This window comes from Camelus dromedarius, chromosome 25 (genome assembly GCF_036321535.1).
Source record: "Camelus dromedarius isolate mCamDro1 chromosome 25, mCamDro1.pat, whole genome shotgun sequence".
Taxonomy (NCBI): Eukaryota; Metazoa; Chordata; class Mammalia; order Artiodactyla; family Camelidae; genus Camelus; species Camelus dromedarius.
The window spans coordinates 20,581,234-20,608,657 of NC_087460.1; the positions used below are offsets into that span (position 1 = coordinate 20,581,234).

The 27,424-nt window shown below is 40.3% G+C and overlaps 1 protein-coding gene across 1 annotated transcript in view; it reads right to left on the reverse strand.

Moving 5' to 3' along the window:
* Positions 1-2,141: 2,141 nt before the first annotated feature.
* Positions 2,142-27,424, reverse strand: part of PKP2 (plakophilin 2) — a 75,072-nt gene continuing 49,789 nt past the window's right edge. The window contains exons 7-13 of the mRNA XM_031443813.2: positions 18,894-19,011; positions 17,893-18,057; positions 16,851-17,024; positions 10,877-11,030; positions 6,498-6,687; positions 3,949-4,036; positions 2,142-3,817 (exon numbers count right to left, since the gene is read on the reverse strand). Coding sequence (XP_031299673.2) covers positions 3,749-3,817; positions 3,949-4,036; positions 6,498-6,687; positions 10,877-11,030; positions 16,851-17,024; positions 17,893-18,057; positions 18,894-19,011 — 958 coding nt within the window. The 3' untranslated portion in view covers positions 2,142-3,748. The remainder of the gene's footprint in view (positions 3,818-3,948; positions 4,037-6,497; positions 6,688-10,876; positions 11,031-16,850; positions 17,025-17,892; positions 18,058-18,893; positions 19,012-27,424) is intronic.

The window sequence follows — 27,424 nt, forward strand, 5'->3', positions numbered from 1 at the left end:
TTGGGATGCGACTGAACCTTTCTCTGCTTCTGGTTATTTTCACGTGTAAAATGTAAATGTAAATCAACAGATTACTGGGTAAAGAAGATGTGGTGTATACACACACACACACACACACACACACACACACACACGCACACAGAATACTACTCAGCCGTAAAAAAGAATAAAATAATGCCATTTGCAGCAACATGGATGGAGCTGGAGATCATCACTCTAAGCGAAGCCAGAAAGAGAAAGAAAAATACTGTATCACTTATATGTGGAATCTGAAGAAAAAAAAAAGGAAACAAATGAACTTATCTATAAAAGAGAAACAGACTCACAGACATAAAGAAGAAACTTATGGTTGCCAGGGGATAAAAGGAGTGGGAAGTGATAAATTGGGAATTTGAAAATTGCACCTCCTGGGGAGTGATGGAAATGTTAGGTATCTTGAGTGTGGTGGTGGTTTCATGGGTGTGTACAGCTATCAAAATCCATCAGATTGTACACCTGAAATATGTGCAGTTTACTGTGCAGGAAGCATGCCACAATAAGGTGTTAAAGAAGAAAAAGGTGTTACTTCATGAAAAGGCTGGGAGAAGTGGTCAGTAGATGCGCACTCTCGTTCAGTCAAAGCCAGTCCCACAAGCCTCCACCTACCGACCCTGGTCTGTGCTCCATGGTCAGAGGGAGACTGTGAGGGCTTCTGTACCGTGGGCTTTTCAGATATTTAATGATAGGTAACACAACACCCTTCTTCCAGGCTGAGCATTGCTGGGTTCTTACCTGTGTCTCCCAGACGGCTTTCAGAATACCTTCCCTTATCATACTGTCAACAACTCCCGTGCCAGCGTGTGGCATTTCGGTCTCTTTCCTGAACAGATCATTAACAAGGGAGTTTTCCTTTTAATTACAGTCCTTACAAGATTGAAGTTTATTTTGAAAGAGATGAAACCCTCAGTGGCACTACGTGTAAAATGTTAAACCTAAAGCAGAATTTTATTTTGAAGAGCTTGCTTCCTTTTTAATCCGTTTCCCCTCCCACAATAAATAAAATGCAACCATTACTGAGTCTCAAGGTGCACCAGTTACGGGGGCATGCTGGGCATTAGTTGAATGAATGATTGCGTATTTTTCTTCTCTGTCACTTTAATAAGAACTGAATCTTTTCTGCTGCAGGAAGACACTTGAAAGAGGACCTGACCAGATGCCCCCTAAATTCCCTCCTAATCCTTAGATTCTGCAATTCTGTTCAAAGTACACACGTACTCAAGTCCTCCTCACTTCAGTGCAAGATCTGCATTATGTATCTTCTTTAGAGGAAATTTCACGTATAACTATAGCATATAAGTTATATATATACACACATACTTAAGAATATACATTCCACCCCCCCCCATTTCCTTCTTTCTACTAAGGAATTGCTTCTTCATAAGACGATTAAATTGCTTTTGAAGTGGTTTATCTACTCATGCTGCTGCTTTGCCCCTTTGACACATTAATCTTCCCTCTATCTTGTCAGATAACCTTTTGGTTATTTCCATCAAGTATAAACAAATGTTTCCAGTTGACAGAAACCCAGGACAGCAGCCTCTCATATTCCAGAAAACCATCAAGAATTCTTCACAAGGCAGCAAGCCCTTTAAGACTCTCAGCTCAAATAAACGCAAAGGCCCAGCCGAGCCCGCCTGTTCCTCTGATGAATGTCCAGTCTGGGACACAGAAAAGAGAAAAAGCTTGTGTACGGACCTATGATCAAAACTGGCATTCAATCATCTAAGGACCTCCCTCAGAAGTGCTCAGGTTTTTGTAAGCAGAGTGGACAGAGCAGGACACGGGGATCAAACAAAGCCCATCTTTTCACGGTCACAGAGCCACTCAATTTACCAAAATGTGACCAGAGCTAACTTACTCGCATGTCCCTCCATTTTCACATGGGCCAGTGGCTAGCTGGCCCCATCTTTCTCATAGGAAGTGCTTCTTGGTAAAGGATTTAGGACTGATTAGGAATAAACATAAGCAGCTACAAAGTATTAAACTCAGGAATTAAAGTTGAAACTTAAAAGGTCAAATCCTCAAATGTCATGTCCCTCATACCACATAAACCAAGATACATAAATAAACCAAAATGGACACAGATCCCAATGCAAGCAGTGTTACTTTTGCCTTATTTTGTGTTTAATATTATTGAAGGCTCTACTAATGCCTTAAAAACACAGAAACTTTTTGAATATACATTAATTACTTGGAGGAATAAATAGACTCCAAATGCTTATCAGACTCTGAAAAAAGATAGTTTCTCTCTTCACTATTTTAAAAATTTGTATTTAAATAATTTCATTTTAAATTAGGTTCTCTTCATCGAGCTTTTAAAATTGAAAAAATTTTAAGTTCTAAACATAATAAAGACTTAAGTACACATTCAAATTGAAAGTGGCAATTTATTTCTTATACTTTTTTTGGCCAAAAGGAGCTGAAGGATTTTTTTCCTTCTGACTTTCTGTAACAAATATTGTTAGATTTTTTTTAAAAAAGCAAAACATAACAAATTATAGTTAAGAAGACTAATTCTATCTGAATGGTATTAATCACAGCCCAGTTAAAGTAACACTTAATTTAGAGTCCTTTCAATAGGTGATGCTGTCAACTTTTAAACGTGACTATTTCTCACATCATTTCTGGGTGGGCCGGACACATTCTTCCTCAGTGTAACTTCATTTTAATTCTTGAGCACTTTCTTGACTTAAAATAATGGCTTGAGCAAGGTCATACGAGACTTAGTGGTTCTGTATTACTTTTTAAACGTTGGGCAAAGTAGGGCTGGTTGATAATGTTAACTCATTAAAAGGAGCTGTGTTTTCAGGGCCCTGGCTGGTCCAGCAGTGTGAGAGGCCCGGGTTCCCTTTGTAGCCAATCCAGGGAACAAATTACACTGAACGGTAGTGTCAGAACAGACTTGCATTTAATGGTGGTGTTAAATAGGTGAAATAATTTCTTGAGCAAAAATCCCACTTATTCAGAATTTAGAGGGAACACCGAATTTCACAGCCATAGTTGTCTTTCTCTGTGGAAAAGATTTTTACACTTGCAATGATCACTTCCCTTCAATTTCTTTTTCTTACAGTCATGCGTGCTCTGTGATCTAAATTTCTTAAGTTCATTGAAAATCAGAGAAAAAAAAAATCAAGAGGATAAAAACAAGCACAAAATAAACAAACAAATGATTTTGCCATTTAAATTTTCTTCCAGATAAACTCAACAAGTATTATCTCATTTCCATTTTTCTGTTTTCAACACTGCAGAACAACACACTCACGGCTCAATGGTGAAACAACATGCATGTGAGTGACAAAACATGGGAACCAGAACAGGAAAACAGATGTAGATCAGACTTTAAAAAAAATCCTAGTCATACAACAGCTTCTTCCCTTATTTATTCTGTCAATGTCCATTCCACATGGATTCACCTTTTGGTTCCAGGACGCCATGCACCGTCAGCCCTGATGACAAAGACCACTATTTGCAGAGGGTGAAACTGAGCCTGGGTCTACTGGTGGCAAACCTGTAGAAGTCTTCTGGAAGACTTAATAAATTATATTCTGATCATTTGTTTTCTGGATCCTGGGGGCCATGGGAATAGAAAAAGATACAAACAGGGCATGCTTTCTTGCGGTTCACTGGGAGGGGAAGTAGAAAAATAGGTGTTTTCCTTCGGGGCTTTTTGGTGACTGAGAAGGGGGAGGCTCCACGTTCTTCACTTTCCTCAGTCCTTAAGGGAGTGGAAGGCTTTGGCAGTCCGGCTGTTGACAAAATCTGTCTTCTTAAACTGAGCCTTGGGAACAAGCAAACAGAAATGTGAACTTTAACAACATTTTTCAGACAAGAAAACGCAGTTTGTAGTGACTTCTCACCAGGGCCGAGTCAAGCAGGGCATTATCACCTGGCTCTTTCCAGCATCCTTACCTTCTTGTAGGCGCTGTGCAGCTCTGCGTGCGACCACAGGGAATACAGGAGAACAGAGGCCGCTTTACTTGCTTTGTTGGAGGCAGAGCTGAAACGAAGAAATGGACATTTTTCTGAGATGAGGGAGAATGTAGGAGGGTTCTCCACGCTGCCTTTGGACGGCCCGGAAATCTTTAATTGCTGTCGCTCAGTAGCCATTCATTAAGTCAGGCCACTCATCACGGTGAGCCTCGGGAGGCCAAGGGCCACGTGGGTGTTTGTTTTTGTTTTTGTTTTTAAATCTTTTTAAACCACTAGCAAAGGGCTAACAAATAAATAGTTTATAGAGCAAATTCTGGATATTTATAAGGAATACATTCTTAAGACTTTTACAAATCCTTGATTTATAGAATACAATTTTTAAAAATATGTTATATACTTATAGAATGTAAATATATTTGTATACTTATAATGCACATTTTAAAAATACAAACATATGAAAAGTATGACTTAAAAATATATACACTCTTAGTGACTCCATGAAAGGAGTAATGTAGCTTTTTCAAATTAATAATAATAAATAGAAAATAATAATAAAATAAATAAAGAATAATAAAATAAATTCTTGCTGGAGTATTTGGTAAAGCAGTTTCAAAATTTCTTTATTTCTGGAGACAGCAGATGAAGAATGTGTTCCCGTTAGAAATCCAAGTCACCGCTGAAGTGAGATTGTACTGAGTTCCTGATGTTCTGCTTTGAAATTTTTCTTAAACTTCCTGTTTCTGGCTAAGGATCAGTGCGTTCTGACATCTCTTTCTCTTCCATCACTTGAATTAACACTTGGCTGCATTTTTGCTTTTAACAGAGAAACAAAGATTTTATTTTTCCTGTCCTAGGAGCTGGTAAGGACGCAACCAAGAACAAAGCGCGCAAGCTGCGGAGCAGCTTCGTACCCAGGCTGGGCTCGCTCATCAGCCGAAAGACCTTCTCTTCCAGGCCAGCCTTACAGGGCGGGCAAGCCAAACCTGCACCTTACAGAGTTCCTTTTAGGACCCGAGGGACTTTCCGGAGTCGCTAATAACTGAAGTACCGGTAAGTCCATGAAAGTTATGGATCTCTAGTATTTACAATTGGAAAAGGTTCTTAAATTGTGAGGGCGGTGTGGTGGTAAAGTCTGTTCGTAGGTTGGTTGCTTGGCAGTAGGAACTCATTTATTCAAAGATGAAATGTAAATGGTGCTTGGTCGTCAGGCTGGCCCACAAACTACGGGTTAGGACGCCACACTCTAGCCAGGAAGGGGCGGCAGTGCGCACATTTGTTAGAAGTTCCTTGTTAACTTTTTTTTGGGGGGGGAGGGGACAAGGCCCGTGAGGACCGGCTCACAAATGGACACTCAGTACAACAAAGAAGTAACAGCAGAGCACACTCCCATATTTCGCTAAGCCACAAGAAGTTTCCAAAAGGGATGCTATATTCCCATGTGCTTATGATGTCTGAAAACTCAAATAATTAAAGTCATCTTGTCTTATGAAGGTCTGCTGAGAAGCTGGGATGACTACTGAGAACTGCCATTTCTGCTCTGCACCACTGATGCATTCTTTCCACAAGGGCTGAGCAACTGCTGTCGGGGAACAATAACGGCCTCCCTGCTCTGGGGAAACCGCCATTTTGACCTAGGTCTCCTTTTAATCGTGTGACACTGCATGCGGCCTTCCTTCCCTGTGCGCTTTGCCAGAGGGGGACTGCAGAGCACAAGGGGCCCAGACGGGCTGGGGCTGTGGGGGCGGGGCCGTGTGTCCATGCCAGGATGCCACAGGCTCCCCCGCTAGCTCTGTGCAGCCAACACACATTTGTCCCCTACAGGTGATGTCTGTTTGCTTTGCAAATCATTAGAACTGGGCTATAATAACATTTCTTTTCTTAGGATCCCATCACTTTAAATAACTAATAGTGATAATTTGGTTACACAATGTTTTTCATTCTCTTTCCCATCCCCCCCCCCCTTTTTTAAATGGGAATATTTGGAAGACAGAGACAGGGATGTAGGATGACTTACATGCATTAAGCCTTCTATTCTCAAAAGAGAATAAGAGATGGAAAAGACATGACAGGGAAAAATGAGAAGGCAAGAATTTCTTCCTGTGCTGCCTCCTACTTCTTGTGCCATCACTTGGGGTGACACTGGCTTCACTGGTTAAGTGAAGAGGGCATTCCGTCCACGGGACTCCAATTTGCCTACATTCATCTCTTCTTAAATCACAGCTGTGGCTCTGGGAAATAATTCAGCAGGTCAATAAAATGCTGGAATGCACCACTCAGGGAAGCTATGGCGTTCGACTACTTCTATATTGTAGAAGAGAATGAGCACCTATTTGGCTTGGAGGATTCAGTTTTTCACTTGCCTGATTCCCTAAGGACTGGCCCTGCTCTACAGTCTTATTTTTGGCCGTGCTGCCTCACGGCACCGGATGACGGGACATTCACAACCCCGTTACTTACATCTAGGAGTGGGGGGGGGTGGTGGTGGTGGGATGAGGAGACAACCGACAGGCAGATGCTAAAGGACTTACATGTCACCTGCGCTTATGGTCATAATTTTCTGCAGGCCCCCAGTGTTTAGAAGATCCCGTGCATTCTGGTAACTGTTCTGGATTATATTGTTCAACGTGTAACAGGCAGAGGCTGTAGTTTCAATGAGAAGGTCAGTACTTGGGACTGTGTCGGGAATTATGGAAACCAAATCAGGCAGCGTTTCTTTGGCTACAAAGTGAAAGAAAAAAAGAATCCTTGATTAAAAAGATTGTTCCTTAATCTCAAGATCCCAGTAACATTTTGGGTAAAGAACATTTAAGAAGAAACATTTGGTTAACAAACATATGGAAAGATACAACCTCTCAAATCCTCAAATTAAAAAAATTGATTTTTAAAAAGATGGTACTCTGTGCTCCGTGCACTGGAAGTCTTTGCAGAAAGCAATTTGATAGCAATGTCAAAAAATTTTTTTAAATTTTCACATTCTTTGATTCAGTATTCCCACTTCTGAGGATTTATCCTAAAGACATCACTTTAAAAATGGAAAAAGCAGAGATCTTTATTATAGTACTATACGTAAATGAAAAACTATAAAAAGCTTAAACATCCCAATAGAAATATGATTAACCATAAAACATCTGCCAAGAATATTGTGCCTCCCCAAACATATCTATGAACCACGTATAATAATAAGAAAAATATATGTTAATATTCTATGTGAAAAAGATCAGTGTGCTTATTTATATGAAGAATACATATTATTGTAACATTAGGGAAAAAATACACACAAGAAACCTGAGAAGAAATATGCTAAAATATTAATAGGACTTGTTTTCCGACAACAATGCTGATGGTGACCTAAAAGTAATTTTTAAAAATTACCTGTACTGCCGAAAGTTTCTTTAATGCAAAAATAACACTATTAGTAAAAAAGAGAAAGAAACTACTTAAAATCTATTTTTTCACTATGTCTATAAGTTCTGGGTTATAGGGTTTTGGTTTACCTTTTTCTGTAGTAACAAGAGAGGTATTAATTTGATGATTATATTATAACCTGTCCTATGGTACACATTTTGGGCAATACGAATTTGCACTTGCTATTTTGCCAAAATTCGTCTCACGTACGTTTTCTTTTTTTTGCCCCTTTACTTTGGACTCTCCTTGAAAGACAGAGAACTTGCCTCTGTGGTTCCTCATAGCTCTTTAATTCAGTGCTGTGTTTATCATGGTCGTACAGTTACGTCTGCCTAATTTTGTTGTTTCTTCATCTGAGTTCATGTGGCACCTTGAACTGCGCTGCTCTGACGGGTGCCTGTCTGAATTCCAAACGGGGCTGTGGGCTCCTTGAGGACAATTACTGCATTCGTTTCTGGCTCTCCGGCCGCGATCACTAAGCCTAGGACAGAGAGGTACTCAATAAAACAAACAGAGCCGTACGCCCTCCTCTGGCAACACCTGGGTCTGACGGACAGGAAGGACCTGCTCGAAGGCCTGCACGCTTCCTTTTTTCCTGTCGTCGAAGCACCCCAGCATCGTGTTAGCTCGGAGCTCAGTCTCTGAAGATACACTTTTTTGGTTTTAGTCCTGTCTGCCACTTAACGGCCGTGCCATCTGGGCAAGCTACTGAACCTCTTCATGCTACATTTTCCCAATCTGTAAAATGGGATAATAACAGTATTTACTCCACAGGCTTGTTTTGAGGCATTAAATGAGTCACCATGTGCTGGCTGTACCACAGTGCCCTGCACACGGGAAGCTCTCCATAGACGTGAGTTATTATCAGAAGGCTCCCTCCTTTTAACAAGGTAGACCACACAATGAAAGGCCTTGAGAACCTGAGTTTTCCTGTTGCTGAATTTAGGTCAACAGCAAGAAAACAATGTGAGACAATCACAACAGAAAACGCTCAGTCCATCTCCCTGCAGGGCGCAGCGACGGCTGGCGGAGGCCCGGTAGCCCATCCTGAGAGCCCTCTCTGCTGAGAGACGGTCCCACGTCCCCTCCCTCTGCACAACCAACAAGAATGTCCACTTCTACACACCAAGGTTAAGGTTGAAGCTCGGGGTTATGTCTGAGGAGGAGTGAGAGTTACAGAGTGAAAGTTTTTAACACTTTATGCCTGTTTTTTGTAGAACAATAGTGTAAGTGTTTACACCAACAAAATTAAATACTGCAATGTGGTAAGAGAGGGTCATTCAGCCTCTGTGCGTGCATGCGCGCACACACACACAAGACAGGAACTTCAAACTCCAATTATATATTTGACATAAAGCCAACCTGGGACTGAAAAAATTGCATTTATCTTGTCAATTCTCTTCTACTACTGTCTCTTCTCACTACTGTCTTTAAAACGAGGGGAGGTTTATCAGTGAAACTGAAGGAGGAATAATAAAATGGCTGCACTTAGGCTAACAGACGGCTCATTCCTACGCTTGCCCTTAGAGCGGTCAACAAACCGGACCGGCCGGCCGCTACTCACAGCTCCAGGCCCATTGTTAAAATTGTATCTATTGATCTGACTGTTTCTACTTTACTCCAGTAATTGAAAGTAATAATCATGCTTGGTCTCTGAGTCGTTCTCCAGGGAGAAGGTCACAGGATTGTCACCTTACAAAATAGCATGAATTGCCAAGAAGACCATGCCTTGGGTGCTTACGAGATACAGAGATGGAAAGAGCGACAACCACCAGCCTCTACAGGCCTGGTCCCCTGGAGCCACTCTGAGTCTTCTGATGGGAAAACGATTCTGTTGATTGTTATCGACGCTTTATTGCTTGAGCTGTGGCCGTATAACCACCCCACGCCATCCCCAAGGGGGCTTCACAGTTGTGAAGGCACCACCCTGCTGGGAGTCCCCTTTGCCGGGCAAAGTAAGAAAGCTGTCTCTTTTCTTCAAAGCTCCGAGCCCCGGTCTCTGAGTTATCTGGCTCATCAGGGACGGGGCCGATCTTTCAGCAACAAAATCATCTTACATAAATTGTGGGGCTACCGCTGCACTGTCCCAGCAGGCGGAGGGCTGCAGAACCTGACAAGAGCATTTCCGCTCCGAGGGCACAGGCTGTAAGCAGCGATCACTTCTTTTCTCATCAGCAATGTTTTAAAGATGGAGTCAACACTTCATTTGAAGGAAAAAAGGCCAAAGGATAATAGACCTGAAGTGCAGCACAAAGGTCCCAAAAGACAATGAGGGAAGCACTTTCCTAATTTTGAGACTGCCTATGGCAAGGTTTCTTTCAGACTCACTGAAAACTTTCCAGGCCCTCTGCATTTATAATGGGCTCAAAACCACTGTATGACACCACCTGTTCAATGCCACCACCTGTTCAATGCCGTGCTGCTGGCTGTCTTTGGAAATGGCTTTATTAAAACACAAGCACAGACTTCTGGTACTGGGGTGTGTGTGTGTGTGTGTGTGTATGTGTTTGTGTGTGTATTCCAAAATAATCCAATCCGTTAAAAAAGTTATTACCAGAATTTTGTGAAAAACTGAATTTTAAATTGTCAGAAATGACTAATCTATGAAGCATTAGGAAGCAAGATTATTTTTAGCATTATCTTCCTATCTGATCTCATTTTATAGTTTTTGATTTAATTCACATTTATAAATAATATGAATGAAAAATTGTATTATTTGATAGTGTAACATAGTTATCATCTGTCTATAATACAGACTCCACCGCACAGGGAACTACAATCGATATCTTACAGTAGCTTACGGTGAAAAAGAGTATGAAAAAAAACTGTATGTTCATGTATGACTGAAGCATTGTGCTGGACACCAGAAACTGACACAACATTGTAAACTGACTATACTTCAATAAAAAATAAATTAATTAATTCAAAAAAGAAAAAAAGTCACACAGACTTCCAAAAGAGGGAGCAAATATTTATTCCAAAACCATCTATGTCAAATCTGCTCCATTCAGTGGTTCCTTCTTGTGATACTCTGTCCATCCATTTTTTTCCTAGTACAATGGCCAGGCTTCTGAAGTAAACACCTACTGTGTGTGTGTGTGCGTGCGCGCGCGCGCGTCTGTGTTCAATGTTTTAGAAGAGTGGTGCTTACAGCAGGAGATGCAGAGAACATTCTGAAAGACACAGGTTAAAAAGACTTCACTGCATGGCACACCCGAGGGCTGAAAAATATCAAATATGTCACCTATCTTGTTAATTAATCTCTCTTTGGTAGTAATTAAAACAACAACAACAAAAAAGCTGGACATTAAGAAACATCCTGCTTGAGACCAGCGAGAAAGCCCACCCTTGATGCCTGGGCGCACAAAAACCAGTTCTATTTACCACATTTTGCTTTTAATTGACGCTTTCAGCTCATCACTGTGGAAACAAAGCGATAAGGACGTTTTATTGCACTTGGATTTCCAATACGTACACGTTACAACCAGACACACCGACTCACCAATTTCATTCTGCAGAGAAAGGTTCCGAGACAGATTCCTCAGCAGGGAGACGGCGGTCTTTTTCACACTGGGGTCACCGACATGCAGCATCTTCCGTGTGTGATGCAGGCCGTTCTCCTTCTGGACAACTGTCTGCGCCACTGATGCTGGCATCTGTTTTGTGAGATACGCCATGTAAATTGTACTGCACTTCACTTCGTGGGAACAGTAAGTTTCTGTAGTTACTAGAGACTGAGCAAGACATCTTCAAAACTAGAGAAATTTTCTTCAAACTCTTATTAGGTTTTCCATTTAATTACTGTTAATTACGATTAATTTAATTACTATTAATGTTTATTCAGTATTTTTAAATAAAATATTAGGTTTGGCTAGTTACTACTTTTTGCGTGTTTATAAATAAGATGGGTTTGTCTTTTCATTCTTATCATATTCTGCTTTTTATTCACATTTTCAGCTTATCATTGTGAAAGAGAAGGACCAACTGTTTTAGAATCAAAGTTGCACTAATGTCATAAAATTAGCTGAGTAAGTGTTTTTCCTTTTTCTATTTTCTTGGACTATCTGTGTAATGCAAGAATAATCTCAATTTTGTGGGTCTGGTAGAATTTGGGTGTAAAGCCAGCTGAGCTGGGAAAAATTTTAAAGGGAGATGTCATCGATTATTATTTCAATGTATTTACTGGTTGTTGGCTTATTCACCTATTCTGTTTCTTTGTGTTCAAATCTTGGCATTTCTCATATTTTAGTAAATATGTAAAATTCATTTCCAAAACAAGCCAGTTTATTCCGAAAGAGATACTGACTTTTGAAGAAAGCAATGTATGGCTAGTCAGACTGTCTGTTAACTCTATTCTCTGTACCAGAGGCTGCATGTGCAAGTGTCTGGTCCAGGTCTAGGTCCACCAAAGGCAAATCTTATGTGGAATTAGCTGGCCGCCTGCTCTCCCAGGGTCTGAGTACCATGCCAGCCAGGCCCTTCCTAGCATCAGCAAACCTCCAACAGCACTGGGGCTCTAGCTTGTACCTACAGCTTTACACATTTTTGTTTGAAGCTAATATGAGACTACCATGCCAGAAATCCATATATTCTTTTTATTAAAATTAAATTTAATTTTTTTGAAGTATAGTCAGTTACAATGTGTCAATTTCTGGTGTACAGCACAACGTCCCAGTCATGCATATACATACAAATTTTCATATTCTTTTTCATTAAAGGGAATTATAAGATATTGAATATAGTTCCCTGTGCTATACAGAAGAAATCTGTTTTTTTAATCTATTTTTATATTTTTTATATATTGTGGCTAACATACATTCTTTTTAAAATTGAGGTACAGTTGGTTTATAATACTGTGTTAAAAAATCCGTGTATTCTTGCCCATTCTCCAGGGTGTCTATTTTGTTTATCTAAATGCTCCTTCTTTCCCCCACCTCCTGCAGGCTGCTCGCCTTCTGACATTCTCCACTGCACCTTCTACAGTAGCTGTGGGTTCTTAATACAGGGACCAGGATAGGTTTCCGGGAGGGAACAGGACATCCTTAAGATTACTCTTGTGCTCATTCTCTTCTCAGGGAAAGAGACCATAACTTCCATTAGATACTCAAAGTGCCCACGACTCAAAGAAATTTGATAACCACTACTTCAGGATGCCTGTTCTATTGTAAGCAAGTTACACTTTGCCTTTCACTAGCTTGCAGAACATTCCCTTAGACCATTTTCTCTCTTCTGAGAAGAATCCCTCCCCTGTAGCCACCTAAAGGGGAGGCTGCTTATTCTGTACAACGCCTCCTCCTCCTCCTCGGGTCCATTAGCATCCCTCTCTCGTCCCAGTGGCCCACCCAGCAGGCCTTTCCCCTTATGCACACGGTCTGCTCCGCAGAGTCACTGCCATCAGCATCTTCTCTTTCAGCTCAGGGCCTAGTATATAAAAACGATCATTGGAAACATAAATGCTGGCTCATTGAGGGAAACAGGAGACGCCGGTGAGGAATGGTCTTCAGAATTTCCTCCATAAGGAAAACAAACAGATTTATCAAAGAGAGATTTTTATTCCAGCTTTAGGGAATATGTGAGAATGACTATTAATTAGTCAACTATTTACAAACAGCATTCCTTGTTCGTACTGCCCTGATCACTAATGAGGGCGAGGACCTTTTCAAATATAGATAATATAGCCATTGCTATATTATCCTTTGTGAAGTGCTGTTCAAATCTCGTCCATTTTTCTACTGGGTTGTCTGTCTTTTTATTGTTAATGTGATAATTTTTTAAAATTTCCTAGATATCAACCTTTGTTACTTATATCTTTACAACTTTACAAACATCTTTTCCTACTCTGTGGTTTGCCTTTTTTTATTGTTTTAGCAATGTCTTTGAAAGCATGATAGCGTAAGTTACTAATTATTAATTTAAATGTAGTAAGTTTATAAAATACTTTATGGTTAGTGCTTTTTGTGTCTGCTGTTAAGAAGTCTTTCCCTATTTCAGATCATAAAGATATTCTTCTATGTTATCATTTAGAAGCTTCATTGTTCTACCTTCACATTTAAATCTTATTGCTGTTGGAACTGATCTGTGAGCAAGGTATGAGGTAGGGAATACACTTTGTTTTTTCCCAGTGGGTATCAAATTAAGTGGTTTTAAAGTGTTTTAGAAACTTGACAGAAACAGACTCATAGACAGAGAACACAAACTTGTGGGTGCCAGGGGGGACAGGGGTTGGAAGGGACAGACTGGGAGTTTGAAATCTGTAGATACTGACAGGTGTATATAGAATAGATAAACAAGATTATACTGCACAGCACAGGGAAATATATACAAGATCTTGTGGTAGCTCATGGTGGAAAAGAATGCGACAATGAATATATGTATGTTCATGTATGACTGAAAAATTGTGCTCTACACTGGAAATGGACACAACATTGTAAACTGACTATAACTCAATGAAATAAAAATTTTTTAAAAATTAAAAAAAATTTAAATGTTTTAGAAACTTGAAAACTGTTTATTTATTACTTTTAACTTCTACAATATAATATTTAATTTTATGTGTATAACATAATGGATTGACATATGTATATACTGTGAAATAATCAGCACAGTAAGTTTAGAAACAGCCATCACCACACAGTTACAAATTTTTTTTTCCTTCTTGTGATGAGAAATTATAAGGTCTACTTTCTTAGTGAATTTCAAATACACAATACAGTATTGTTACCGACAGTCATCACGCTGCACAGTACACCCCCAGGACGGACTTACACTGTACTTACAAACTGACACTTCACACTGTACTAAGAGAATTTGCTAAATGAGTAAATTTTATCAATCCATCCTCTTACTTGTTTATTTTGGTCTTTTTTTTTAAATAATAACCATTACACCTGAACTAATAAAGTTTACATTAAGGTAGTTCTACTGACAAGAAATGACCATCCTAATTATGTTTAAATTATAGACTATCTTTTAGGTGCTACTATTTAATTACTATTAAGTAATTTTATACTTAAATTATAGAATCTATCTTTTGGAAGCTATTCAGTTCTTTGCCATCTAAGGCACGAAGCCATCAAGGCTCCAGCTGTCTGTTATGAACACAGGTTGATGGATTGGACATTTTCTGCAACTATGTTTCAGAGCCTATTTTCATGTTTTTTGTATTCAGTGATTCCTTTTAGAAATTACAAAAACAAGTTCTTTTTTTTAAATCACACCATCTAGGCATGACAAAATTAGGAAAAGAAATAATTAGAAAGGACATAAATTGGAAGTCAAAATTTAAATAAAAAGCATCTCATAACTTAAAAGAACAAAGGGTCCTCGTATCACTGTCCCATGCCGCTAATGATTTTCTCCTGCAAATCTCTAGTTAAGTTCAACTCTAACAACCTTGATCATGGATTAATTCCAGTTTAATGTAGATCTCCTTTCAGAGGACTGGACTGGTTTAAGGTTAGGTATGATTTTAAATGCCTTGCCGTAATTATAGCAGGAATGAAGGTATCTCCGTTGCTTGAGTTCCTTTTGGACTGGGAAGGCTCCTATTACCTTAGATTTCTGTCTGTGTGTTTATTCGTTTATCCCAGCTAGATTATTCCAAAATACAGTGATTTTTGTCACATTCGCCACTATATACGTGGCACTAGGCTAGTGCCTGCTATGTAGTGGGTGCCCACAAACTGTTTATTTAATAAATGAATAAAGGAACTTAGGATCTGAGGAATAAGCTACATATTCAGAATTTAAGTGGTATATTCCTGTATGTTACATGGCAAATATTCCTGTATTCATAGGAACATGGAAACACTGCTGGACAGCTTGGATTCCATGAGAAATCCTGAAATGCAAAAGGCTAAAACCCAGGCTTAGAGGGTTAGCTCATACTGAGCCATCCTCAGAGCGTAGTGAGCTTAAATACATACACACACTGCAATTTAATTTCTGACATTTTCTATTAAGTTGGCTGGCAGTAATAAGAGGGCTTCTGTAGTCTGGGAAAGTGAAAGAAATAGTTTTGGGAAACCAAGCACGGGGAAACGGGAAAGTAAGATGAAAAATCACGTCCCTGTGTCAGTCAGGGCTCCCTGGTTGTTCCCCATTTCTTTCTCTTTGTGCAGAAGTACATTTTGAAGAAAAACAAAGAAATTAAAGCTTGGATGTATTCTTTTTTGTTTTGTTTTTGTTAATGGAGGTACTGGGGATTGAACCCAGGACCTCGTGCATGCTAAGCATGCACTCTACCACTGAGCTATACCCTCCCCCCAGTTTGGCTGTATTCTTAATGACACTGCTAAAACAAGAGAAATACTGGTATTTTAGTATTTCACCATTTTACTCAAAACAGAGCCAAGTTTCTGTATAAACACATTATTAAAGAATGAACATAGTTTCTCAGATGCAGAACACAGAATATTTTGGTTGCCTGCAAGAGTGTTACCTCTGTGACGATGGATAATTAGAGACTGGCCATATTATGAACTATCTGAGGAGAGTTTATTCTAGCCATTTCATGATCAAGGCAAAGATTATAAGCTTAGTTCAAAAACGAAGTATTTCTAGATTCCCTTACTATGATGCCAGGTGTAAAATACATGGGGAAAGGAACATGTTCTTCCATTTTTTAATATTTTGATTTTGCTGGTATAAAGTACGTGCACCTGGAAAGAGAACTAGTTCTTTGTTTTGTGGTTGAATTTGTGGGACAGAAGAGCACAGATGCTTTCCAACTGCAGTGGACATGCACTGTTTCTGCTTTCCAGCACTCACTCTTCCTTTGGGTAATAACACTCTGACTTTCCACTAGGGAGCCACTCCTTTACCATTTCGGTCCATGGGGTACAAGCGGCAGTGACCCTCGTCCACCCAAACCCATGCCCCCGAAATTCACATGTGAGCCCATAACCCAGACCTGGCCAATCAACGTCACAGGCTCCTAGCCACAGGTACTGGTTTGGGAATGGGCAAGTGAGACTTACTCCCCAAGTTCTCAATGGAGCTATTGGGAAAACAGTCGTTTTTTTCCTTTGGGGACACTGGGCTGAATCAAAGGTAAGCCTGAAATCATTGGTGACTCTCTTTATTGTAATGTGAGGACAGCCTTTGAGAATGAAACCAACACAGGGAAACAGAGTCCAGAGACAGAGGCATAATTATAATCGTGGGGCACCTACGTTCCACCATGACAGAAGGAAGACCCACCCTGGACTTTTCAGTTATATGAGCCAAGGAATTCCTCTTTTTCGCCTAAGCCCGTTTAGGTCGGACTCTGAGACATGTAATACTCACAGTCTGACTTGTCTTTGCAGAAGCCAAGGCTAAAAGTCCTGGGAAGCTGGAACTCTCTCAGGCAATTCCTGAGAACTGTTTTGACAGAGGCAAGAAAACCTCTGTTCTTTCCTCACTGTCTGAACTTAACATAGGTGTGCCCACAATGTCATTATTTTAAAAAGCAGAAAAACAGTCATGGTACTCACCGGTCCACTTCCTGCCGTGAGATTCTGGAGCGCTCCCAAAGATGCTTCCTGCGTGTAGTTCCGGCCACTCTTGGCGATCAAGGACAGATACATCCGTATCACGATGGAGTGCCACAGCCACTCCACGCCCTTGGGGTTGCTCTTTTCCTCCGGCATCGGCATGTCCTGGTATTGCTAACCATCCACACGATGAAATCCAGAATTAACACCTTCAAGTGATTTCTGCAATTCCACACCCAAACTGAGAGACCAGACATAGTCTTGCCTAGAGAGACTAACAATTTGCATGATAAGAAGCCCTCAGAATCAAAGTGAAAAGGCAAATACGTATGATTCCCATGACTTAACTTTTAGTCCATGATAACCACTTCTCCCTCTCAACACCCTGTATTCACAAGTTCACATTTCACAATTAGAGAGAATGCAGAGAATTAAGCATGGACGGTTCTAGAACAGTTTTCAGGCTGCTGTTAAGCTGAAATCTACATTAGTCACAACCTCTCTGAAGGTCTTTCCTGAGAGCCTTATGAAGTTGTCCGGGAGGCCATCTACATCTACCAGTCAAGTTCACAAGGCAGAGGTCGCATCCCTTCATTTTCATGAAATGCCAGTATGGAGAGTATTCCTTCCCATGGGGTTTGCTTAAGGTGTCCACGTTTGCTTTCAGAACGTTCACAGCTGAATGGCAGGGCTGCTTTCAATGTTAAGACAATGCTCTACCACTGGCCACGTAGCATTAAACTTATTTCCTAGCCTGTAGGGCACAGAGCAGTATGGTTTGATGGCTGACAGTGTAAATCTGGGACCAGACTGCCTGGGACTGAATTCCATCTCCTCCACTAATTTGCTGGATTATTCTGGGAAAATTAATTAAGCTTTCTCTACCCCTGTTTCCTCATTAGTAAATGGAAGTATTAATAATACACACCTCATGGGGTTGATGGAAGGGTTCAAAGAACTTAAAACAGTGCCTGACATATACCAAGTACTCAGAAGTACACACAGCATATGCATTTATTCTTTCAAATCCCTCCCAATGTACCTCTTTGACTTTCCTGCTTCGACTGCCGAAACACCCGACACTTTTGTTGCTGTCCGCCTGGATGGTCCGGTTTTGAATATAGATACTCTGGGAGTATTTCTCGGGGAGCTCTGCCTCCAGCTGGTAGGAGAGGTTATGAAGAATGCACACACAGTTCTCTGTGGCCTGAGAAAACAGGACATGACCACCGATCAGACAATACAGAAATTCCTTTGCAGGTGCGCTGCCACAGGGCTTCGGGTTCACTGGACGTGACAGGCGCGCTTGGCCTGCGGGGCGCTGGGGGAGGGAAGTGGAGAACGGCTGGGAAGGCTAGGGCTAAGCCAGAAATGGTCACGAGCACAACGCTAGGAAGTAGAGGCCAAAGGTTTTAAAACATTGGAGAGCCGTTCTGGTTTACTTTTTAAAGGGTGCTCAGAATGATTCTAAAAATTTAGATACATTCCTTAGCAATCATGTAGAGTTGGAAAACAGGAGGAGATACTTCTTATAGGGGCCAATCGGGAGTCGACTGCAATGATCAGTATGAAAGACGAACAAATCGGGACAGCAGTGGTGGCGTTAAAGAGGCGTGGTTACACGGAGGGGCGTTTCAGACACAGAACGCACGTGATTCGCTGGAGTGGATGTGGGATGAGCGGGAAGGGAGGGAGTCCAAGATTACTCAGAGTTCTATTTTCATTTGGTAGATGGTAACGATTATTAAGAAGGATTACACAGGGGGAGCAAGTTTGGGGATGAGGAAAGAGGTGAATTTAATTTCACTCCTGAACGTGTATCCACAGAGTTGTTAAACAGATAGAAATCTGGGGCTGGAAGATGGAAAGAAAAATGGGGCTGGATGGATTTTAAAACTTACAAGCATGTATGGGAAATCTTAAGCTCACCAAATGAATTAATGAACAAAGCAAACCCGAACAGCTACTTCAAGAATACTCTGAAGAGTCTTAGTAAGACAGAGTAAGTAATTCAGTGTGCGAGATATTTAACCCTTGAGTCACCTTGTCATCTGGCTGGTAGTCTGCAATGGTTCCTCTGACATAATGGACCAGTGAGTCAATCAGTCCGTCACACCTTCTCATCACTTTCCTCCCTTCGGGGCCAGCTGAGCTCATGTTTCTATCAAGAAAAACAAACAAACAAACAAAATCATAAGGCTGTGGCTGTGTATCAAATAAGTTTTTGTTTCAAAGCTTCTTCCAAGGGTTTGGAAAACTGGCAAATTTGTCAACATATGACAGACTTGTCCTGGGGTGAATAAATCATCAATTCTCTTGATGGTCATCAACTCTGGACACAATTTATAACTATATTTGTAACATGTCATCGTGTCAGTAGAAGTCTTCTGTCTACTTCATTCCAAGCACCAAGATCGTAGCATTATTTACTTAATCCTCACCCCATGTTTGAGAGGGTGTAAGTATATGAGGAAAACATTTTGCAATTAAAGATGAACAAATGTCACATTAGACATAGCGGTATACTTAGATGTCCAAGTCCTACCTTGTTCTGTGCCTTAATTCTAAGCAAATTAAACTTACTTACATTCTCTGGGCCTCAGTTTCTTCACTTGTAAATACAAGGTGTTAGACTATATTATTTGGGGGTTTTGTAGGTTTCAGCATAAAGTGTTATTGACAAATATTAATCCAAACGCTCTAAAATGTGATGATTCTGTAATTAAAATGGCAGAGAGATGTCACAAAAAATGCAGAGTTTCACAGTACGTAAGACCTAAGTTAAAAGCATGACCTATAAATATCTTTGCACTTAGTCTATTTCTAATTTGGTTAAGCCAGGACACCTTTCTATAAACAGTGACTAAATCTACAAGTGGAGGTTGCTTCCTTATAGAGAACTGAAGCTTATCAAATACAGCAAAGAAATGCATTTGGGATCAGGTTTCAGATTCAGGTCACATTTATATTCTGGTGTTACTATGACTATGTTCTTTTGGATTAAATGTTCCTTGCCAACATTAACCAATTAAAATTTTTTTTTTCCCAAAAATGTTCACAACTCTATCAACAAGAATAGCAAAAGAACAATGCCTTCAGGTTTTTAGAGTTTTGAGAACCACCCTTATTTTCTTTTGGGAATTTAACTTGCTAAGAACTATTCCTGTAAAATTTATCAGGCCAGTTCCTTTCACTGGTAGGTAAAATATTCAAAGGACAATCAAGACTTTTTGTGTATAATGTCTCAGTGTCATTCTGAGCATCAAAAGAATTATAATTCTGAGAACTTTTTTGTTGTATTTTCTTCATCTTTAAAATAATACATTGCACTAACTGATTTCAAAAAGCCTTTCTGTCCCCCCCCAATATTGCCTTCAATACAAATGTCAAAGAACAAATATGCCCAGCATTATATTAAGAACCGCAGGGAACTAGGGAGGACCACCCAGGGAGATCACGTCTATAGGTGGAAACTGAAAATGCTTGACCGTTTCTTACCTATGAAAATGCAGTTTCACAATCCAGTCTAACTGTTGAGGAGATAAAATTAATTCATCTAAAAGTAAGGATATGCTAATAATTTAATGGTTGCTGAACTGACACAATGAATTTCTTATTTTAGCAAAATCCCCTCTGTGGCTGGTTTTCATCTGTTTCCAATGTAATCAAACACTTCCTTATTTTCGGCTGTACCTGAGACTTCAACCTTTGGCCATTAAAAAAAGATGATGAATGGGCTCATAAATTATAAATAAAAACATTTTTACTATAATTTTTCCTCAAGAAATGATCATTTGAACCAAGATCCTCTAATCTGCTCTCTGAGCCCTTTAAGACCACGGGATCTTCAGAAGCTGGACAAATCTGAAAATGCATCTTTTATGGTCTCCTTATTTTATACGTGGAGACACTGAGGACCAGAGAGTTTAGGTTACCTTTCCTGGTGACGCTAAATTAGTGGTGAGGTCAGGATAGGAGCGCTGTTCTTTACTCTTGTACCCAGAGGCGGCTCCTCTTCTAACATTCATTCACAGTTTAGCAAGTGCCGTCTGCCCCTCAACTCCAATGTTATCATATTTGAAAGCTTCCCTTTGACCTTTTCAATCTCTGGCTTGGAGAAATGGCAGTAGTTTAAAATTGCTTTGACAAATCAAAAGGTCCTTCTCCCTGGCTAAGCCCACTACATACCTTGCAGATGGATGACTCAGCTTTGTTTCACTCCAGACTTTTTATTTTGGGTGAGTGGTAATTCAGTTTGGCAGTTCACACGCACTGACTGCTGTCTTGTAGTTTGGTATTATCCAGACTCTACTTGCTTGGAATAGGACTTATCAGGGGTTCCTGGCAGTTGATAGCTTTGCTGACAGAAAGGGCATGGAACCCCACTGCTTCAGTATTTGCCCTTGCATATCAAAAATACTTCTTTGCTTACTCAACTACCCAGAAATACCAATGATAAGGGTGGATTATTTTGTAGCAATACATCCGTGAATAGAGGTCATGAGTCAGAAAGGAATTTGTTACTATACTGCTCTGAAAGTAACCAATAATTATTAGAAAATGACATATCCATCTTAAGGTATTTTTTTCCAACAACTAATACTTAAGTATGTAGGAATCAGAGAATTAACACGGCTAACCTTTGGCAGAATTGATCCTTTTACACTTTATCTCCTGAGCCCTGAGAAATATTTATAACTATTTCCTATATGTAGCCCAATAGAGGTTTAATATGGAAAATGATCTCAAAACTATACATGAAATATATCAAAAAATTATCTCGTTGAAAAGTAAGAAAGGAGGGGAGGGTATAGCTCAAGTGGTAGAGCACATGCTTAGCATTCATGAGGTCGTGGGTTCAATCCCCAGTACCTCCTCCAAGGATAAATAAATAAACCTAATTACCTCCCCCTACTAAAAAAAACAAAAAGAAAGTAAAAAAGGAAAAGCATATAAACCACAGTAGTTACTCAGTAAACGTTGATCATCAGAGTTACCAATGAATATATTAGAAATGCTTAATTTAATGTCTATGGTTTGAATTTGATTAAATGATGGGTCTACTTCCCCTGGTATAATCTACCGGAAGTCTGAGTATACACGTGAGTACCTTTCAGATAATCAGAACTGCACACCGTTTTACAATGAAATTTAAAAACCAGGTCCGTGGGGTTAGGAGCAGGGGCCTTGGGAGGGGGGGTCAGAGGAGGGTGTGAACCACCATGAACATAAACGCAGGGCTGTTTCAGAGCCTTTTCAGAGCTTTTCCCTCCAGTGGGGCTGAGAGGAAGTATCCCAGCTCGAACTGCGGCTTGTGTTTGATATTAAGAATTTTTCTGGTGATCTGACTTGTAAGGGATGGGAAAAAAGAGACTCGGAACGTCTGTCTCTGAGCAAAACTTCACATATTTAGACAGCTCCCAGGTGCTTTATCTGAAAGCGAATCAGTGATTCGTGACTCTCTCCAGAACCACTTATCTCACATTCCTGAGTGTCACAACGAAAAGGGGAAAAGAAAACCAAACACCCTGGACCTTGCTAGAATGAAAAGAAAGAGTGGCGTGTCTTTGTTAAGATTAATAACAGTGTGATTAAACCTTAAATTCATACGGCAAACCAAAGAATGAAAAAATGGCAAATGATAAAAAAAACTGCAACTGAGTGTGTGTGCTACGCATTATAGTAGACACTTCGCAAATACGAGGCTATGTTTTCACAAAACTCCTCAAATTAGGGTATGCTAAAATCTCATTCAGAATCCTGACCTGGGGAGGAGGGTATAGCTCTGTGGTAGAGCGCGTGCTTAGCACGCACGAGGTCCTGGGTTCAATCCCCCATACCTCCATTAAATAAACACATAAACCTAACTACCTTCTCCCCTTAAAACAAAACAGAATCCTGACCTGTGACTGTTTGAAAATGAGAATTACCTGCTGCTAGTGGGGTTTTTACTAGCCCTCCCTTCTGTAAGAAGTTATCAAATACAGCAAATTTGCCAGCACGGAAAGGAAACTCGTTACAACACAGAATGTCCAACCTTGGTGTATGGATACCTGACCTGGGGAAATGATGAACTAATATGAAAGGTTTAAAGTGAAAGGTTATCGTTAGTTACCAGGGCACAAGAATGGCAGGCAATCGTAGGGCCAGAGGGAACCTTTTGAGACACTTCAACAACAAGTAATTCTGAGACACAGAGATTTTCCTTTAATGGGGCCATTTCTATCATAAAAGGTGGCTTCCTACTAACACACAATTTACGCGTGCATTTGTAAGATCTGCTGCCCATGGGACCACTCTTAAAGGTTTAACCAGCAACTCAGACAGCGATTACCGCGATGTTTTTTTTTTTTTTAAACTGGGGGTGCATAATTGTTCACCAACAATTACAGGCTTCCTAACACCATGTGTTGTAAACTGTACCCCAAGTGGTGCCAGTCAATTAAGTGCTTGGTCTGAGTCCATCCTAAGACCCGACAGGCACTTGGTAAGACACTGGCTGATAAGGAGGCACCCTTCTTCCTCTAGTTATTTGAGATTTAGGTCTGGGTTTTTGTTTAACTGTCAGCTGATACATATCAAACAGTTGAGCCCCTGTCTGTGATTAACCTGGAGAAAGCAGAGGCAGCCTGTGGTTGCACAGAACAAAAGGGGAACCTCATTTGAACTGGCAGAGGAACAAAAAACTCTATGCCAAAGAAGGGCTTGTCTGTGACTCTGAAATCGACATTAGATCCTGCAGGTATCCGCAAACATCAGCCAAAGTCAGCTGTGCCCTCTGCAAACAGGAGCATCGTTGGGAGCAGAACAGAGCTCTGCAACCTCAGTGTCCTGTTCTTTCCAGGACAAGGAACGTTGACCGAACAAAGACACGTTGGCATCTATTACACGTCAGGAAACTAGAAGGTGGAGGGGAGAAAAAAATCTATCCTTAAAAATCCTTTCGTTCTGCCTTCCTACACTTTCAGTTTTCCAAAAGCATTCTCAAGGGCCCATTCAGCCAGAAATCATCTGGTTGGTAGGTTAAGAGTCTTTTCCCCTTGATTCAGCAGGCTGCTCAAGGTAGAGTACCAAATCCCATTTTAAATGAATTACAAACAGCAAACTCATTTTAAAAGTATGCCCGGAAGCCACTGGAATTCGAGCAGACACTCTTCACGCCTAAGGGGGAAGTCTGGGATGTAGATGCTTAAGACCTAGAGCAGGACAATATGGTGCTCAGATAGCCTGTACCTCCAAGATACGCCTACTTTTTTTAAATTTATTTTTTATCGAGGTAACACTGGTTTATAACATAATGTGAGTTTCATGTGTACAACATTATAGTTCTACTTCTGTCTACACTACAGCGTGCACACCACCAAAAGTTCGGTTTCTACCCATCACCACACAGCTGACCCCCTTTATCCCTTTCACCCTCCCCCACCCCTTCCCCTCTGGTAACCAGTACTCTGCTCTCTGTATCTAACGTGCCTGTTTTTGTTAGTTTTGGTTTCTTCATTTAAAAAATTCTGTTTGTTTGTTTTTATAAAAAACAAATGCATGAAATCACATTCCACATATGAGTGAAATCATATGGTATTTGTCCTTCTCCATCTGACTTTGTTCACTTAGCATCAGGTCCACGACAGGCATACATTTTAACCCCAGGACAGCAGCAAAGTCATCAGTGGCTTTATCCGAATACATCAGCGCATTCATTGTTTTTATGATGATGACTTTAGAAACATTTAATAGTAGTTCTCTGATGACAGTATTAATTTTTTTTTGGAAAAAGACTTCTGAGTGTCATAAGACACGGTTAATAAAACACTACCTCTGAGATGGAGCAGGCCCCGTGGGGCACCCGTCAACCCCTGCCTCCTGTTTACAGAAAAGCTGAGTCTCCAAGCCTCCCTGAGTCACAAAGGAGCAGGCTCAAGATGCTGACGATAAAGATACTAGAGTCACAGTCTCACTGTCTGATGCACATTCCTGAGTTTACCTGCCACCAGAGGGAAAAGGCTAAGCTGCACGGTGATCAGATCTCTTTCCTGGCCTCCTCTCTCTTCAGTTATCACGTGAACTGTTACAGAGGCGGCTGCCCCCAGGATCATACCCCTGCCCCTCCCTGAAATAGAAACCAATTATTCTTCTCCAAGTCTCATAAAGAAGCTGCAAAAACAAAACCCAAGAACTGGTTAAAACTAACTGGACCCACGATGGCGGAGGAGCTGACTTCCAGTAGACCTTGAGCCTCATTATACACTCATCATAATGTATTAGCATGCTAAGTGGCACGCCCACCAGTGCTATGACCGTTGACGGGGCTTGCCGTGACAAATGCTGGAAAAGCCCATACAAGGACTGGGAAAAAAGGTGACTGGCTCCAGCACACCTGGAATGAGGACAGGGCGGCAGAAGTCCCCAGTGAAAGCCGACACGGCCTGCCCTGGAGCTGGAGCTCTCGACTGGCCATCTTGGCTGATAGCTTCCCACCCAAAAGCTTTGTTTCCTCTTCCTATTTTGAGAAATAAAGCAGCCTGCCTTTCACTCTGTCCCTCTGTCTCTGCTGATAATTCTTTCTCAGCCAGTGGGCAAGGACTCCCACCTTTGGTGGGCTTTCTGATTTGCAAGGATCTCTCTGTCTGCTAACGCTTTCAATTTACATTATGCATAGAATTTTTAAATATTAGGATGCTTTTAAAAACCTCTGGCATAGACATTCTGGGGAATTTCTTTTTCTGTTCAAGACTCAACTCATAAACTAACTGATGTAGAAAGGCAAGCAGATACAGGCCTCTTGATAAAATAAAAAAGTTTCTCCTGTTTCCTTTGCTGATTCCTCCTCCTCCACATTATCCTTATTCATGTATTTTCTTTAACGATTATTCCAGGGCTGGGCCCAAAGCAGACAGATGATATTTATGAACTGGTTGGTAAGAAGAAAGAATTTATCTGGCAAGCTGAAATGTCATATAATTTCTGTGAAGTACAACTTTTAATCTGGGCCCACCTGCTAAGGACACAAATAAGACGGTGAAAAATTTAGCCTGAAGAGTGGAGACCTTTGCAAGGGGGCTGCTTAATCTTCCCAATAAGACAAATACTCTTCAAAACACTGGGTTCAGGGAGACCAGAGAGGGCTGATGAGGTAGGCATGGCCATATTTGCCTTGTTTGATTGTTCCGGTCTGCCTGCTTTAACAACTTAATTATTAATTGAGAGATTTTAAAAATAATGACCTAAAGCCCCTGAAGCTTAGTTCATAAAACAATAATGTTTTAAAATTACTTACACCTTTTAAAATTACTTAAAGAGAAACTCACACAATAATTTAACTCATTAAGCCACATGTTTGTACATCTAAAGTAGTCAACCTATGAGATATGATTATGACTGCTAGAGTAACGTTGCTAGAAATACTGTCTATTTCATTATTTATGGACTTCATATTGGTTACATTTACACATCAAATGTAAAGAGTTTAAACAACCAAATAACAGGCTAACGCTGATAACTCAAATGCCTTTGTATTTCTGGAAAAGTCACTCTCCAGCCTGAACAACCTGGATACTTTTGCCAGCTTTCTGTCTCATTTAGACTGCCTCAGCTAACATTTTTCTAGTGTATGTTAAGTTATTTTCTAGAAGTAAATTACCACATTTAGATTATGGTTTAAAAAAATAAGTTCTGGCCTGCTTTTTTAAATCTATAGTCTTACAAAAAAGAAAGACAGTTATTTGCTATTAAGTGAAATTAGAACCTTATTTAACTATTTATAAATGATCCAATTCTTAATTATTTAAACAATTAAACAGTATTATGCAGAGAGACAGACTCCTTTTCTCTCAGGAGTATTCAGAATAAGACATAACTGAGCAAAGATACACAGGATGAAAAACAAAATTAAGGAAATACAGATTCACTGAAGGTCTGAAGTATGACATCCCAAAATGCATTAAGAATTTTGGAACACAATGCTACGTTTTATTGTACAGGAGTAGATGGATATAATAGAATAAATTAAAAATGTACATGGAGATATTATTTTTCTGGAAAGGAGATGGTACCGATGTTACAAAAAAACTTGCCATTAACCCAGGGACTAACCGGGAAAAAGACCAGGAAGCACAGCTTTTCTTTCTAAGGTACAGGTTGCTCCCTCTGACCACTCCCCCCTCAGCTAGATTTACAGTGATAAGTGGCAATGGAAGTTTCTTTTAAGACAGTCCTAAATTTTAGTACAAATAACTACATTGTACATTCATCAAAACACATTCACTGTAGCGCGACACGTGGGGAAGAGCGGGGTTTAAGTCATCTGCAGGAGAAACGCACTGCCAGTTGCTTCTCCTCTTTAACTAGCAGACAGTAAAAGTAAGAAAAAGGCGCATTTCACAATGTGCTACAGTCACGTTCTGTCATTTTGTCCTACTATCCTAAACAAAATGGCAAATTCTGGGGTGGCCTTTACCATGCAGAAACCGTTGCTAATCAGATTGTGGTGATAAGATTAAGGCAGCAATTTTATAAGCCTTTCTCCTAAGTAAATGGTTAAATAATAGGAGTTTCGGAAAACAACTTTTCAGGGC